This window comes from Hesperophylax consimilis, chromosome 2, assembly GCF_061612785.1.
Source record: "Hesperophylax consimilis isolate HC1 chromosome 2, BYU_Hcon_1.0, whole genome shotgun sequence".
Classification (NCBI taxonomy): Eukaryota; Metazoa; Arthropoda; class Insecta; order Trichoptera; family Limnephilidae; genus Hesperophylax; species Hesperophylax consimilis.
In genome coordinates this window covers 38,584,816-38,603,311 of record NC_142837.1, presented here as the reverse complement: position 1 = coordinate 38,603,311, position 18,496 = coordinate 38,584,816, and the positions used below count along the sequence as shown (strand labels likewise).

At 35.4% G+C, this 18,496-nt stretch overlaps 1 protein-coding gene across 1 annotated transcript; it reads right to left on the bottom strand.

The window, feature by feature from the left end:
• Positions 1-53: 53 nt before the first annotated feature.
• LOC149426003 (uncharacterized) lies at positions 54-12,663 on the bottom strand. Its single transcript, XM_089644028.1, has 2 exons — positions 11,965-12,663; positions 54-494 (listed from the first exon to the last, which is right to left on the bottom strand). Exons 1-2 carry the CDS (start codon positions 12,661-12,663, stop codon positions 54-56), a joined length of 1,140 nt encoding a protein of 379 aa, XP_089500154.1.
• Between the last annotated feature and the right edge of the window lie 5,833 nt (positions 12,664-18,496).

Sequence of the window (18,496 nt, the reverse complement as noted above, 5' to 3'; positions counted from 1 at the left end):
AGAGTATTAACAGTTTAAAAGCTGTTTCAAAAATACGAGAATTATTGCTTTAATCAAATCAGTCCCATGTCAATGAATGTTTGGCAGACCCCCGTTATGCGGATGTTGAAACGTCTGGCTGATTCCTTGTTGACCAATTGAATGTCTTCCAGTTCGATACACTCTTTCTGCAGAAGAGCATCCAAACCTGTAAAATCCTCAACCTCTCCGAGTACCGCCTGAAGAAGCATAAAGGATATAAATAGCCCGTAGGTTAACAGTTTCTTCAGGTGCTCTTCAAATATTTCTTTGGGGTAGGCGTCCTTCACATCACAGTCCATGTAGCTGAGTTTCTGGCCTAGGCATTGGTGGTAGTAGTCCATCAAGTAGTTGAAGTGGTCCTTCCTGGTTTCGTAGTCGGTGCTGGTAAAGATCAGGTAGGCTATGTCTGTTATCGGGGAACATTGGCGGCTCATCTGCCAGTCTAATAGCCTCACGTCGACAGGCTCGTCACCCTGAAAACAAAAGTAATATTTATTAATTGGGGTAAGACAGTTGAATCTCTTGTTCCGACTGACTGTTTTTAATGGAAGTTGAGGAATTAGCGTCAGTGATACCTTCGGCACCGGTGCATAGCTGGGAAAGACGCCAAACGTTTATACACGGATGACATTTATCTTAGTTGAGAACAAGTTGTTTCTACGACTCAATTAATACCGGCCTATTTGAGAATTACATGTGTATGGACGGATAGGGGGACTGTGTTTCTTAGGTTTTATTTTTATTTTCAAGGTTGTTTTTGTTGTTATTTATTTATTTAATAATAATGTATACTGTTCAATTAGCATACACACGAAATTTTACAGGTACACCAAAGAAAAAAGGAATGTTCATATTATTTATTTATTTATTTTTATTTCACGCCTATTAAGGCTTTTGCATACATATATATAAAAAATATTTACGAAATTATACATGAAAATAGTGCAGGAAACGACTATTAAAACAATTGCAGAAAAATAAATATAAAGTCAAAATATCACTCAACTTGATCTACACAGAATGCAGGCACAACATATAAAAAATCCAAAATATTTTTTTCTATTTCAGTTGACAAAATTATTATATGTTAGTCAAATAAAATTGAATACCTTTATTAAAATATTCCACTACTCGATGAAAAAAAAAACTTTAATAGGGTATGCTTATATATTGAAATTGATGTACTAAATATATCAACAACATCTGAGTATTTGTTTCCTAGCTGTTGAATCCGTCGCATAGGAGTATGATATTGGGACGTTGACATAGAATTGCTACAATAATATGGTAGGTACTGTCTTGAAACCGACCTGCTTGGAGTATGAAAGGAGATTACATATTATCTATTAAAGTAAGATGTTAAATTTTGAAAAGTAATATTATTTTCATACCATAATAAAGTGTTACCGTTGGACGATGCGCAGATTTGTTGCATTTTCAAAGGTGAAGTTGTATTATACAACAAATATTTCAAATCATATAATAATTCAGTATAAACAATCAATAAATTATCTATCGTATGTATGTATAAGAATTTTGTTTTTATTTCAAATAAAATTACTAATAAATAAATCCGAGGACGCGTTTTGTGACGAAAATCCCTCAATTTGACTATTTATTTATGACCTTACAAATTGGTATAGTTGAGATTTTTTTACAAAAATAATTTACTATGATATTATGGAAACATTAAAAATAATTTATGACCAAGAAATTTATTCTTAAAGTATATAATAGTAATTAATTTCGATTCGCGTTTATTGTTTGTTCGTTGTTTCTGATTACCTCGACGCAAGCCGAAATTTTATCACTCCCCGCTGCGACAGGGTGGCGAGCGGACGTCTATTCCACGCCAGTCTACTTGACAACATTTTAACGAAATTCTTCGTTTAAAAATGAGGAGAAAAATACTATCGGACAAAAGTTTTATAAGAAAACAAAAATTTCGTCATCAAAAACGTACATGGGAGAAATATTTGCAGAAAAAAAAGGGTTAGTCATATTTAATTATCCTTGTACATTGTACGTACTTTATATGCTACAGGGTCGTTCAAACGAATCAGTCAGAATACGCATATATTTTTTATAACATTTAGCGATAATTTTGTGTTGTTTAATTTTCAGGGAAAATAATCACCTACCGACGAATGATTGTGATTCTGAAGCAAATATTGTCTCTAAAATTCCGTCGGTATGTGTAATTTACATTAATACTATTATTATTTTATTATGTAAATAGGTAATACCTACAATATATTGTGAATCATGGATATTATGGTGACCGAAACCGTCAATATCGGGGTATTTATAAACTAGCAATTATTCCCGGCGTTACGCGAGTTACACGCACAAAACCATACCCTTGTATACATGGTGTCGGGAAACGCGTAGTATATTACTGTGACCGATTCAACTCTAATTACCGCGGTAATTATAAACAAGCATTTACTACCCGGTGTTGCGCGATTTACGCGCATGCAACATTACCACGTGTACACGGTGTCGGGAAACTCGTGGTGAAATTACGGCGACTGAAACCGTGAATATCGCGGTAATTATAAAATATCAATAATTCCCGGCATTGCGCGAGTTACACGCACAAAACCATACCCTTGTATACCAGCGCCCTTGAGGTGATTTCAGCGCCCTTGAGGTGATTTTGCACAAAAACGGCGCTATACAAGTCATCCAATTATTATTATTATTATTATTATGGTGTCGGGAAATGCATGGTATATTACAGTGACCGATTCAACTGTAATTACCGCGATAATCATAAACCATAATTTACTACCCGGCGTTGCGCGAGCAACACGTATGCAACAGTACCTTGTACACACGGTGTCGGGTAACTCGTGGTAAAATGTTTCCAGTCATTGATTCAACGTTGGGATAAGTATATCTCTAGTCAAGCACAGTACTTCGAAGGAGATTAATTCCATTTCCATGTAAACTTATTTGTAATAAAATTTTCTTAGTTACACATTAAGCTGTACAATTTCTGTTTCGAAATCTTCCTCATATAAATATATTTAACTGGCTAAAAAAGAGCAGGAAATGTCGCATTTTAGTCTATGCGTATATGATTCCCGTCAAAATAACGGTTTTGATTCGTGATGTGCGATTCAAATCATGTTTTTGTTAATAATTTCTATTCTATTGTCCAATTCCCTATTACATTGGTATAATTCAACATATTTAGTATTTTTAGTGTTACTTTTTGTCAGTTTCATAATGTCATATTGTGAATTGAGCTTCTTGTTTTAGAAGAAAAAAAACGAGGTTATTTTGATATACTTACTTTAAGTATTAGAAATAAAACTTACTGGTAATACCTATCTTACAAACGGATAAATATGTAAGACGAGAGATTTTTTACAATCAAACTTAATGTTAATCACTTTTCTAAAACCTATGTAAAATAAAATTTTAAAAAAAACAAGTGAATAAAAATATTTGAAAAATTTAAAAAAAATGTTTATTCAAATACCTACTTATTTTGTACCTACTATGTCAACGCACTGCATTTGTATTTATTTATGTTTACGCACTCCGACGTATAATTTACAAATATGTATGTAACTACTTATTAGGAAGAAAGCTACAACCGAAAATTCAAACACAATAATTGTTATTTCTTCGGAATCATGCTGTAGGTTTCGACCGCCGCGCGGAGTTACGGCTGGCAGTGGAATGAATATGGTATTTCTGTCTCGTTCTAAAAAACGTCCGATCGCGAGACTGTCTTTTGACGAAATTCGAATTCTCGGTCGCTGGTTAATACGCCTTAACTAATGTGAAATATGTCCAACATTGGCGTTAATAACTTCTTGAACTCATTTAGAAATGGAATCAACGAGTTTTTTCAATTGTTGCCTTACAAATTTGCTCAGACAATTTCAGGAATTTCAAGGACAAGAATTGCAATCCAAGTAGGTGATATTGCTATAATTGAAAAAATAAAGATTCGTCTTTGATTTGTGGTAAGGTGCGTTACCTTATTAGAAAACTGCCAACCTTACAACTTACAACTACTACATATATAGCTACTATCAGAGATGTGCAAAATGGGTACCCAAAACCATTTGAAATGCAAAATGGAAATGGGTCAAAACTTTTCCATTTGAAAATGCAAAATGCAAAATGGTTTTTAGAAAAGCATTTCAAATGCAAAATGCAAAATACCTATTTTCAAAATGCATTGAAAATGCAAAATGGTTTCTCAGGTCAAACAATTAAAAAAATTGTAGAATTTTTAAACAATTTTGTCATTTAATAATGGACATCAATGTAGAACAAACATATTACATGATGGTAAATTCAAAAACACCACGACTACAGATTATGAAACCTTAAAAAATTTGCGCGGGAATAATGTTGCCAACGTAAAAACATAGAAACTGCTATCTAACATTTTAAATTACAGCGTCATGGCCCCATGTTCAGTATTTGAATCAGTATTTTTTGTAATGGTATCACTCAATTGCCAGGGCTCCTACCAGGGAGCAACTTGACAAATGTAAATTATCTGTCATAACGAGGTTGAGGAACGACTGATATTTGAGGCTTATGAAAAAAAGATGAGTGGAGTTAGTAGGAAGAATGTTGTAAAAAAGCATTTAAAATGGAAAATGCATTGAGAAAAGCATTTAAAATGCAAAATGCAAAATGGTTTTTAGAAAAGCATTTAAAATGCAAAATGGAAAATACCCATTTTGCATTTTGCATTTCCATTTGAAATGGATTTATTTGAAATAAAGCACATCTCTGGCTACTACATATATAGCTATACTTACAACTACTTCTTAAACTATTACGACTACTTCGTAAGTTCAACAGCTGATCTATCTTCCAAAAGATTTTTATATCGTGACACGTGTCACCACAATCTACATATCTATTGATACTATTGTAGTGCCCTTCGTGGCATCCGGACGCGTCCTTGCATCCTCCAACCGCTTTGTGTTTTTTTGTTGTTTATTCAAGGGAAATGAGGCAATATCCCTTTGAAATTATTATTAAAATCAGTCAATCAACATTTTAAATTAACTTAACAACTAGTAATCAGAACTTTATAGTAATGCGATTAGAGTGCAGTGTTAAAAATGAATAATCGAAAATTCTGCAAAAAAATATTCTAAATTTGCTGAAGTTGAACTTGGGACGAAGATCAGTAACTGTAGGTACGCCAGGTGTTTAAAAAAGGAATTCTTGAAAACTCTGAAGGCCCTCACAAGTGTCTCGCTAATCCCAGGATAATTTATTATCCCGACCGTTGCCTTTTATTGCAAGCACAATGCACCACTAACACAATCACCACGAACAAGATTACACGGAGATGAATGATGGACTTGCCGAACGACACAGTGGTTCTGCCAAGGTCTGTTATCTACTATGATACTATGAGAGTGCTTTATTAGCAGCAGACACATACCTGGACGAACCTCGTGCTGGCACTGTTGGTGGACGCGGTGGACTCTTTCGCTGCAGCAGCTGGCCCAGTTTATTCACCACCTAGAATTTTTGCTGCAGAGTCTCCATCTTCCATCTTCGTGTCAGCTGTTCCTGTACTTCATTTTATTTAACTTAATTTTTTTGTAATATTTATATTTTTTGTAATACCTGCATCAACTGTAAAGCGCCACTGAGGTGATATCTCACAAAAACGGCGCTATACAAATCGTCCTATAAATAAATCTGCCCTGATGATGAATAGTAGAATGCTGTCCAAAACTTTGGCTAAAGAAAGAGAAAGCGCAACACAGCATACTGCCCCAAAAAACTTTTGGACCTGAGAATCTAAAATTACATCAATTTATTTCATGATAATAATTCTAGTCACTTACGCACTGACGGATCAGCTTTCAGAGTTCCCAACCAATATCGGCGTCACGTTTATTTCAATTTTTTACAAGTGGTGAAATATCTTTCCGAAAATTGGTAGGTATCCCTCATTTTGACTGGTGAACGCAATAACTAACCTATTAACTCTGCAACAATCATACCTACATAAAAACACACAACAAATGTTTTACACCTTGCGCAGAAGAAATTAGTATGTTTACGCACCAAAATTTCGTTAAAAATTATAGGATAAAATTAAGTTGTACTGTATTTGAACTAGAAAGTTGGTTACTAATTGTATTGTTGTCTTGTTTTGAGTTATTGTTTTGATTAAAAGTGTAAAAATGAGTGAATAGATAGCAGAAGTGAATTAAAAAAAACTTTAGCAACTTTTTTGTAAGTTAGTTCTAAACAATTGTTATCAATTATTTTCAAAAATTTTGAACATTAAAATAAATTAAAAAATAATAATCCCACCGTTCGGCATAAATTGAAGAGAAATTACTGCAATAAAAGGGGCTCTCCCTTGCGCTTTAGTTGGTCAGCTGGTCAGTACACAACAGTCATTATTTATGACAACAGTTTATTTAACAAACTTATGTGTTTAAAAAACAATGATGCGTTTTTGGTGAATTGGTGAAATTTAGACGTTTTTTAACATTTATAACAACATTTTTTTGTGTTTTAAAACAGTGCATAACTTTTGTATTACAATGGAATATACTAATGCAGAATACTACGATATTTTAATGTGTCCCGGACATGCCAACGGCAATTCTACCAGGGCATCAATCGAATATATGGAGAGATTTCCACATCGAAGGCATCCAAGACGAAGAGTTATCGACGGATTAGCGAGACGTGTCCATCGTACTGGAAATGTTCTTTCAAATATGGCCGATACGGGTCGTCCAGCATTACGCAATCATCTAATGGAAGAAAACATTTTTAATTTTTTTTAGAACAGCCAGGACGTAGCCTTTGATCTGTTGGGAGGGAATTAAATATTCGACACCATGTGGTCTGGGATACCCTCAAGGATGAATGTCAACACCCGTTCCATTACCGATGTGTTCAAGCGCTATTACCCATGGATTACATTAATAGACAATCATTTTGTCAATGGCTTATTCACATGAATGTTCAAAACGGAGCATTCATCGAAAATATGTACATGTGGACAGATGAGAGCACATTCAGTAGAGATGGAATGTTCAATTCTCGCAATGAGCATCAGTAGGGACACGTCAACCCTTATGCGAAGCGACCCAGACACTTTCAACATCGGTGGTCTCTCAATTTTTGGGCGGGGATCATTAGCAACAAGGTTTTGGGGCCATGTTTTCTACCAGCAAGGGTGTCTTCACAACTTTACTTGCATTTCTTGCAGAATGGCCTGCAGGAACTTTTTGAAGACATTCCTCTAATAACAATAAGAAATATGTGGTTTCAGCAAGACGGTACTCCGCCTCACTTTGGGCTACAAGTTCGAAGATTCCTCGATGAAGAATTCCAGGGCAGCTGGATAGGACGTGCTGGACCTACCGCATGGCCAGCAAGGTCACCTGATCTGACTCCAATTGACATTTATTTGTAGAGCTTTATAAAGGCGAAAGTCTACAGAACAGATTATCCCGATGTTGATATTCTAAGACTTCGTATTATTGATGCCTTCGACGAGTTAAAAATTACCCCAGACATGATACAAAGAGTGCAAGAGTCCATCATCAGATGGACCCAACTGTGCTTGGAAGTGAACGGTGAACATTTTGAACAATTTTTTTGACGTGTTTGTGTTTTGAATTGGAGCTCATCTCTACATATTGTGAGTACCTACCTATGCTAATAATAATTCCTATCCGTTTATTAGCATTATTCCTATCCCCATGTAGTGTAGATTCTCCAGTTTCCCGCTTGTACTACGAGTTTCCTGACACCATGTATAATACTTTAATGATTTTACAAACAAATAAATATTTAATAAATTAGAGATTTCTTAAAACTAAATACAGGGTGGGACAAAAGTAATCACCCGATGTTATTATGCTGTAATTTTTTTTTGATTTATTTTTTATAAAAATCAAATCGTTTCTCTCATAATTTTTTATTTTCTTTTTATTTAAGAAATAAACAGTGTTACATTTGAGGAAAAACAGTAACTATTCATATGTTCTAGAATTTAGACCAGGGGTGCTCAAACGGTCGATCGCGAGTGCTTTTCCCATTTCCCATTTTTCATGCCTTTTTTATTATTTATTTGTAGCTTATAGCGGACTGAGTTACTGAACGAAGTGTTCTGGAACAGCTGGCAAATTTCGTATTATAACTGTGAGCTGAGAAAGTTCCACGTGCTGCGGAGCGCGGGTATGCACTGTCTCTGGACCTTTCCACTGAGTGCCGATATGTATACTGCGCCGTGGGAGCAGAATATTCTATAATACTCGAAGCTATAATTCTATAATACTCGAAGCTTATTCCACGAAAGTCTACAGTTTAACTTACACATCGATGAAACTACAATCGATGCAATGAGAATGCTCGGTTTAATTTTGAGAATGGGGGCAAAGTTTAAAAATGTGTTAACTTTAAAACATCTGTATTGCTCATTAGTACGAAATAAATTAGAATATAATTCAACAGTATGGTCACCATTCTACAAAGTCCATTCTCAAGCCTTAGAAAAGGTACAAAATAAACTTCTTGGGTACATCAATTTTTAAATGAATATTTCCATCGAATTTATAAATTATAATAACTTACGTACCGAAACCAGACTTCTCAAACTATCGGATAGAAGAGTTCTAACTGATATATTATTTTTATTCAAAATTATCAAATCTTTCATTGACAGCCCTGAATTATTGGAATTAATTTGTATGAATGTACCTGCCAGACAAACTCGAAGCAAAGACACTTTTAAATGTAACAATAACCTCAATACTAACTACTCTATCTATTCATATTCACCAATTCCAAGAATTTATCACCTTGCAAACAAATACTGTGAAATTATTGATATATTTGGTGTTAATAACTTTGTGAGTTTCAAAAGGCAATTAATTTCAGAACTTTTTGCTAGATATTAACTTGTATTATTTATTAGCTTTAAAAAATAAGTCTTGTCTCTATACCTTCCAACGTTTAACTCACATACTTCTTAGTTTATTTGTTATTTATTTTTTTGTGACGCATATTAATTACTGTATGCATATACGGTCATACTTGATTGTATATTTATGATTTACTTTACCATTTCAAGTACCTACTATTATTTAAATTCAATATTAATTACGGTGTTGGTATTTTGCCATCACTTATTAGTTTTTTATCTATAGTTACAACAGACATTATTTTTCTTCTTTTTTTTAAATTTTTTTTTTAATACATATCAATATATTACATAAATTTATTTTCTAATTACCTTATAAATTAATTATATTTAGCTATTTTATCCATGTACATGTTACACTTACATTCACATACTGTCAACTTACTATGTAAAAGCCCGATAGGGCGTTAATAAATAATAAATAAAAGAATTATTGCCCGAAATAATAACTTTTCTAGACAAAAGAGGTGATGACACTCAGATGCTGAAAAACGGAAAATGGCTGACTGATTTATCTTTTTTGACAGATATTACAATGCATTTTAACACCATTAAATTGGAGCTTCAAGATAAAGGAAAAACTATTATTGAGATGACAGCGCCCTTGAGGTGATTTCTCACGAAAACGGCGCTATATAAATTAGCCAAATATTATTATTATTATTAGCGCGATAAACGCATTCAAAAGTAAATTGCAACTTATGATAGATCAACTGAAAAAAAAGAATCTGAAACATTTTCCGTTTTTGAAAGCAAGGATTCCTCAGTTGAATTTTGTTATTTATGAGGGAGAATTATCAAATATTAAAAACGTTTTTATGAGCGTCATTGATCCCTTCGGCACCGGAGCGTAGTCGGGATACACGCCAAACGCGCGCCCAACATTTGTACACAGTTGACACTTGTCACATGAGAACGGGTCGCTTCTACGATTCGTTCTTAAGTTCAACAGCTCGGCTGTGGAACGAACTGCCGGCCTCTGTGTTTCCTCCCTCCTACAACATGGGACTCTTCAAGACCCATGTTCACTCCTTCCTCTCCACAAAAAGACCCTCCACACAGCATCCCCAAAGATGACATAGGCCCTGAGGGAAATTATTTTCTTCAGGGCCTCCTGTGTGGAGTAAATATTTAAAAAAAAAAAAAAAAAAAAAAATGATTTCAGTAAATTGGCAAATATCGCATCTTTTATGAGTTACCCTTTTTCGTGTAAAAACATTGAGGAATCTGCTACTGAAATAGCAAGTCAGTTTAACATGGACTCATCTTCTGTTGAAAATGAGGTATTGCAGATAATATCAGATATACATCTCAAAGCCACAGCATCTGATACAAAATTCTGGTATTTTATATCTGAAGATAAATATCCGAATCTAAGGCAAATCGCCCTTCAGTTGACGGCAATGTTTGGGTAAACTTACTTGTGCGAGTCTGCATTTTCTGAAATTAAGATAATTAAGTCAAAATATCGCAATCGACTAACTGACGAACATATGTCATCGTGCTTGCGATTAGCACTCGGTAATTACGTACCATCGTATGAAAAGTATGCTGAAGACATGCAGTGCCACGCTTCAACATCCAAAGTCATTATTTAGTTCAGTTTAGAAACTAGAACTCGTTTGTTTTTTGTAAGAACCAATAAACTTGCAATTTTGAATAAATATAAGTTTTTTCATTGACTTTTTAGTGCAGACCTCCACCTACCTTGACTAAAAAAATGCATATTGCGAAATAATTTCTGTCGTTCCTCCAAATTCTATATGGATTCGTGGCCATGCAATTATGCAACGTCCCTATACACGGTGTCCGGAAACTCGTAGTACAAGCGGGAAACTGGAGAATCTACACCACATGGGGAACCCAAAAAAACATAAAGTTTTTTGATTTGAGCATTTTCAAAAAAAAAAAAAAACCAAAAAAAAATATTTTTCGGCTATTTTAGGGTTAAAGTTTTTTCTGGTGTTTAGGGTTGAATAACAGATGTTTTAACCCTGCAGAGCAGAAATATTTTATGATTACACCGGGTTAAATGAAGGGTGATTTCAAAATAATGCTTCAAATCCGAGTTTCTTCATTTGTTTTACTTTCAAATAGTTTTAATTAGTTGGGTACTTTGATCTTCAGTAATAATTTATAAGAATTTGATTAAAAAAAAAAAAATCAACTTCAAACTCGATTTACTCGATAACGAAAGCTCAAATAAAAAAAATATATACTACAAAATCGACTCCAAATGTGATGTAGATTCACCAGTTTCCCGCTTGTACTACGAGTTTCCGGACACCCCGTATATACACTTATACCTGCGCCACGATACACCCTACCTACATAGACGACAATCCTGCATCACACATACTTGCAGCCTCTCAGAGTCGATCGATCGGAATCTAATAATATTGAGGTAGATCGCCAGCAGTTCAAGTTTGAACACCCCTGATCTAGACCAATAAAGTTCAATTAAGTTTAGTTATTGATTTAGTATTTGGAACTACATAGTATATTTATAAATGACAAATTCATATAAAAATAAATAAACATATTGTAAAATTTTGTAGTAGTTTGGACGAATTCCTACGAAACTAACTAACCATGACGCCGTTTCCCCATAGGAGTAAGCAGAGAAGATGAACAGTCACATAACTCCGTCTTTACTTATTTGGATAACTTTGTTTTAGCGACTACCGCGTCCGCAACTCCTTTATGGAGTTTTCTGCATTCACTCTTCTTCCAATGTCCTTATCAGCCTTCCCATATCTCGTAAACATATTTCCCAAACACACAGACTTATCCACTAGCTTCAAGTATTCATCTCATATCACATCACATCTATACCATACCTAAGTGGTTTTGACGATATTTCACCAGATATTGGTATAAATTATAATTCTTACCTCAAATTTAAATAATATATTATTATTCCATAAATCTCCGTGACACAACACATTATATTGTCCTGCACTCTCTGGATCGACGTACATGTCAACTACATCCGTCAAATTAGCTGAGAATTTATCAACTCGTTCCCTTATAGCTTGGTCTGAAATCCCACCGAGAGCTAATTTACGGCTTAATTCCATAAATGGCTTCCAACCCTCGAAGCCTTTTATGCCGCCAGAGTTATTGGCAAACTCCAGAAACCTTTCTGGGTGTTCTCTTTTGAAGACGAATGACAGGGCGTGGAAACTAGCCATGCTTTTCAGAACTAATTTTAAGTGCTTGAGTCCAAGAGCTTCCCTTCTGTTTGCCATCCTGAAGCCTTCTTCACACATATCCTGAAGGACCAAGTACTCCTTGGATTGCTCTGAACTTGCTTTAAAACATCTAACTCGCTCAAATCTCTCAGATTTTGGAATATTGTATTTTTCTTCCAAAGCGCATAGTTCAGGAAGCATTGTGTTATAAACGAAAACCTCTTTTAAATAAATTGGCTCAATTGGCATATTTTCTCTCAGCAATTCTGACTGTGGAGGAATCTTCATTATAAGGCTTAGTTTGGTCGTTTCTCCATTGTCTTTCTTTCCGGTGACTTTAATCCTACAGATAACACCCAGGTAGTTTTCTCCTTTACCAGAAGCAGATGTAACACTAAATTTAAAGTCTTTGATATTTTCTTTTTGGATCACATCGTTGATAACACTTTCAAAATACTCGCAAGGGAACTTGATTAACACTTCCTCATTGCTCATGGTGAGGCTGATTTGCGCACAATTTAAGCACTTGTAGAATTGACACCCAAACGTGTTACCTTGCGGAAAGCAGATTAAATAGTGACGTAAAAAGACTGCACTTCATTACTTGCGTCCTTGTTACATATACAATATCATACTCGTACATAGGATCACTAAATGTATACAATATGGGTTCATAAAATTGTAATAAACTTGATTTGTTTTCTCATAAATTGCGTCATCTTGATTGTAATAATTTACAGGCGCGCTTAATACAACGACAGGCGTATGTGTTTTTATGTCATACGGCACTAGATAGCCGACTGCTTGGAACTGGTAGGACCATGACATTTCAAATTTGGAACACAATCACGTTCCTTCAGATTTTTAACTGAAGGAATGGGAAGAGGGAGATATGAAAGTACCTGACTACTCAGAATAGACCTCTAAACAGCTGTTGTGTTCGCACAAACAGTCTCCAACTCGTCTTGGAAGGAGTTTTATAAATAATAGATTCTTTTATGTTAATCAGGGATTTATTTAATAGTCTGTGTGACTCTTTAGTCGACCTAACTAGAAGCTAGCAAAATGGTATCTGTGCCAGTGAGATTGTCCGAGAGCCCTCGCACTGTCCATGGCGACAACCGGCCACTGGCTCCATTTTGCGGACCTCCCCGCAAGTTCCATGCACCGCCATCTGTGCGTGCATCTACAAAATCTCTTAACATCATCTTAAGACCTGTCTAAGATATTTTATTTTAATACATACTTTCCAAAAACAAAGAGTTTACAATTTGCAACAGGTGACTCTAAATATTTCACACAATACATCAACACACAAAAAAAATTATACTATCACTGTTGTCGTATTTAAAAGTAGCCGTATTTTTCCTGGAGGTAATTTCAAGGACGTCTAGGACGAAGCCTTCCATCCCAAGAAATTGGCTGAAGTTGTGGTGGACTTCTGATTTCCTCTGGAGACCTGAAATCAGGAGAACATCGGTTAAAACCCCTCAACAAGATTGACGTCTCCAGTTCGTCTGCACGGCATTTCGACATATCAGACGCGGTAGGGTCTGCTGTTGTTTCACCTCTCCAATGCACAGAACACTTCCTCAGCTGATCTATGTGTCTTTTCCAAGAAATCTGACTTCCTAAAATTTTAATCATATATAATTTTTTTAGCCCAGGAACCTTTATTCGGTTGTCTGAAATCTCTCGCCAACCATTCCTAACCTACCCGAAAATTCCTGCAAATTACCCCACCAAAATTCCTAACCTGGTTAGATTGGCTTTTTTCAATATTCTTATTTGCTAACGCTCTACTGAGGATGTTCTGACTTCCTCGGTCTTTTTAGGAATTAGTCTACTAAAAGTTGATTTTAACCTTCTTCCAAGCATGAGGACGGACGGTTCGACCCCCGTCGTAGAATGTGGGATGTTCCGATAATCACTTAAAAATTCATATAATCTATTTTTATAATTTGATTGAAGTACATTATTAACGACAATCTTCTTCAGATTTTTTTTTACCGAGCTCTCGGCCTGCCCATTGCTTTGATGGTGCTGAACTGGGGTAGTTAAAAAATCGATATTATTATTCTTTAAAAAATCTGTGAACTCCTGACTTGTCAAAGCCATTTTAAGTAAGGTGTCGATTTAGAAGGCACGCGATTCTAAGGGTTGTCTTCCACTTCTTCTGTTTGAACAATATCACCAGAAGGAGAACGGTACGTTTCTACGACTCGTTCTCGAGCTCAACAGCTCGGCTATGGAACAATTTGCCGGCCTCTGTGTTTCCTCCCTTGAATGTGAATGGTAGCAGAAGTCGGGGACGCCCAAGGAAGACATGGTACGATCAAGTGAATCAGATACTCGAGTCGGGCCATGTCAAGAGTCAGAATAATAGAAGAGTATGTATGAGACGATGTATGAATGTGAATGAGGCAAGGAGTGTGTGCCAAGACCGAGTTGTTTGGCGGTCCGTCCTCTCTGCCTACCCCTGCGGGGAAACGGCGTGATGGTTAGTTAGTTAGTTAGTTACAACATGGATCCTTTCAAGGCCCATATTCACTTCTTCCTCTCCGCAAAAATACCATTCAAATCCACACAGCATCCCCAGAGATGATATACGCATTTGAAAAATAGAAAATCTATCCGTTAAAAACAAAGTTTTTTTACTATTCTCTATTTTAAAATGTCTTTTACGAAGAAAATATTAACAATTTTATTTTGGCTAAGGATTGATCCTGCCTGAGACGGGAGTCAAACGCGCTACCGACCTAGCCAGATTCTGAGCGGATAGGAACGACATAGGTATATTTGTATATTTACTGCTATAATGCGTACCGATCTCAGAGAAATGCGTATTTATTCGCGTGTGTTTGCGTGATAGAATGTACTGTCATCGACAACGTGTCTACCTGACGAGTTTCAGCTCGATCCTTGTCGTGAAGTGGGTTAATTTCCGCTTCCAAGATTTGCATTTATTAACTATCGAAAATAAAAGTTGAATTCAAATGTATGTATTTTAAAACGTAAGATAAATTGATGTTTCCGAGGGCACTCGACACGTCCATGAGATTAATCAATCTGTTTATCTTTTCAATTGCTGAAAATGCAAAATATTCCATTATGGAAGTGTTCTCATACAATTTTTCTAAATTACTATGTTATCACTTCCTGAAATGATAAAGCAAGACGAAGTCATTACCGGCGCAAATAATTATTTATTAATTGAAGTTATAAAGTTGTTCCTTTGTAACCATTCAAATAATGATAATGCAGATTTAAATAAAGCAAACATATTTATCTCTAAATAGTATTAAATAAAGTCTTAGTTCTTCTAAACTACGGAACGGATATTGACAGAGTTTTCAGAATCATTTAGAAAATTTCTTCCGGAAGGTTTACATGTATAATAAATGCATATTATATTTATAAAAAATAAAGAAAGGTCGGTGTCTCGATCTTATGAGATTCATCAAAATAATGTATACCATAAAAAGGTCTACAGACAAGTCCACTGTGGTAAACCCAGCAACCAGTGGCGGTTCTTCCCTTAGGTCAATTGGTGTTTGACCCCCCAAAATTATAAGACAACAATAATAAATATAATAATCAATTATGTGCATCAAAACATTTAAAATGTAACGCGAAACAGCGGCGGCGGCGAGTGACTAGCAGTGACATCTGTTGTCTCTAATAGAAGCTTTCGTTCACAAGTCCACACGATTCGCTGGGTCAATTTAAAGAATGTCCAATTTGGCATCTTCTGTCCCTACGCGCGCCATAGAATAAACGAGATGGCACTATATTTTTCGTCGAAGTAAAAATTAGCTTCCGAAGAAAGTTTAGGGACGCTTAGGTCATGACCGTGAGGGAGACAACACGGTGAATATTATATGTTTTACAGAGATGGTGACATAAACAAATGTCGTTTTTTTCATTTTACACGCTTGTAGTGTGTGGAACAATGGTTGTTTTTCAATTGCATAGTTCGGGAAAGGATTAGAATAATTATTTATGTTGTTATCGATTTAGAATGAAACAAAACAAAAAACGTCAAAAATCATTGTCAAATAGAATCAAACACTGATTTTATTTATTTTAATGTTGTGGACAACTACATTAAAACTTAATATCTTAAAAATAATTTGCCGTAAGTACATGGATTGTGTATTTATTTCCAATTTATTATATTAAAATAATATTTATTTAGAGTCCGCGACTCTAAAACTCTATAACAAATTGATATAGTTAATAATATATGGGCATTTTTCACAATATCAAATAAAGATTAGTCACACATTTTTTTCAAATGACCTACCACGACTGAATCCCTAGAGCCGCCTCTGCCAGCAACGCCGGGTACATGTCAGCTACTCTTAAACTTAATTTATAAAAAATCAGTCTGCTTTTGTTTGTGCTCGCAAAACTCGAAAAATAGTCGACTGACATCGCTGAATATATGGTAAGCTGTTATATGGTAAGACTGTATCTACCTACTGCGTAGGTATACCCAACATTATTGTAACCAGCCAGTTCTAAATAAACAGCCTTGCAAGCAACTGCGTGTTTACTTTACCTCCGTACATTACACACTGCAGTTGACAAACTGCTGAAAAGTGTATGGTGTAAATTTATAATTTTTGTGAGATACATCAAAACAATGTACTACGAAATTATATATCTTAAAAAAGCCTACAGAAGAGTCTATATCCTAAGGGTATCCCCAAACATAAATAAACCACTCACACCCCCAGCGACACCGAGTCTCGTTAGCTTGTTAAATTATAAGCACAAAATCATCAAGCTGACCGAGAAAGGGATGAGGAAAGTGAGAGATTGGCTTAAAAATAATCAGTTAGGAGGAACACATGTGTTTTTCCATTACAGTAAAGGACAATCGGACTAAAAATTTTCAATACACAATTGCACACCAGGCTCTTATCCTGTTCCTGCCAAAAATAGAAAGAGTAGGAATCAATACAACACTTAAGAGGAAGCTACAAGCCAAAAATGTGTATATTCTTGGCATACTTTATATTGTGGGTAATAGGCATTAAATTTGCTTGACAAACGGCGTCTAGAAACGTTCGATTTCCAGCAAAAAACTGGTTTTTATTTATTTTGTAAATAATTTTATAAGAAAGCAAAAAAAATATATCAAGTGAAACTGTCACGGATATCCTTAGCATTAAGCTTTGCTTTAAGGATACACATTGGCCTGTGCTGGAGAAGCTATATAGAAAAAATGCGATTGGGGTACGTACATTTCTTTTTTTTCAAAATTGATAATCTGTCCTTGGTATTGAATTAATTAAAACTGTATACTATGCTTTTTGTGAATCCATTATTTCATATTGTACATTGTATCTGGGGAGGTGCAGCATCCTCAATCCTATTGTCTCTCTCGGAGCACAACGAGTGGTTATAAAATGATGACGATCTATTTATCTATTTAATTATTTTAATATTACATTTAGAGCGTGAGCACACAGAGAGCGGTCAGGAGTTCCGAGTTCCGAGTTCCGCGTTCGGCGTTCATTAGAATGTACTGATACTATAACAACAACGCACACAGCGGGCAGTCAGACCGCGGCGGTCAAAACGGAACGCCGCGTTCTAAGAGTTCTTTTGCCGCCGAGGCAGAGAACGCCAGAACGCCGCGATGTTTGAGGTTACAAACACAGAAAAGTTAATTGAATTGGTTAGGGAAAGGAGTTTGTTATACGATTTAAGTGATGTAAATTATAAAAAACGCGAAAAAAAAGTCGAAGCTTGGTTTGAAATTGCTACTAGTAAATTTAAATTTTAAGTAAATTTTATTATTAGTAAATTCGCCTTGTTCTTCTCGCGTTGTGTTGATTGGGTGCACCCAATACTTTCTTTTCTTTTTAGAAGCTGTTAATCTCCACAAGAGCAATATATATATATTTTCACGGATGATGAACTTTCTAGTGACATGTTGCATATGCAAAGACCCAAACGAAACTAGAACGCGAGAATTTGAACGCCGCTTGTGTGCGTTGGAACTCTTGAGCGGTCAACGGTCACTAGAACGCAGAACTCTGACCGCTCTCTGTGTGCTCACGCCCTAGTGTGAAACGCCTGTGTTGATATGGCAATTTACAGAGTTGTTGTTAGCAAGGTTTTTGTTTACACAATAAATAAAATAAAATCAGTTTTTTGAAATATACAATTCAAGTTTGAATGTAGAAGATCAAGACAAAGCGAGAACACAGCTGAACACAAACATCAAACCAGAAGTAAGGGAAGAAATGACCTTTCCGTTCCAACAAGCAACAGAGCGGATTATCAAAAACTATTCTCATATCTCGGTCCTAAA

Coding starts and splice junctions, on each gene's coding strand:
- LOC149426003 (XM_089644028.1), bottom strand. CDS start 12,663: ATGAGCAATGAGGAAGTGTTAATCAAGTTCCCTTGCGAGTATTTTGAA. Junction 495..11,964: donor TCTCAGCTAATTTGACGGAT/GTAGTTGACATG, acceptor TTTTGTTTTCAG/GGTGACGAGCCTGTCGACGT.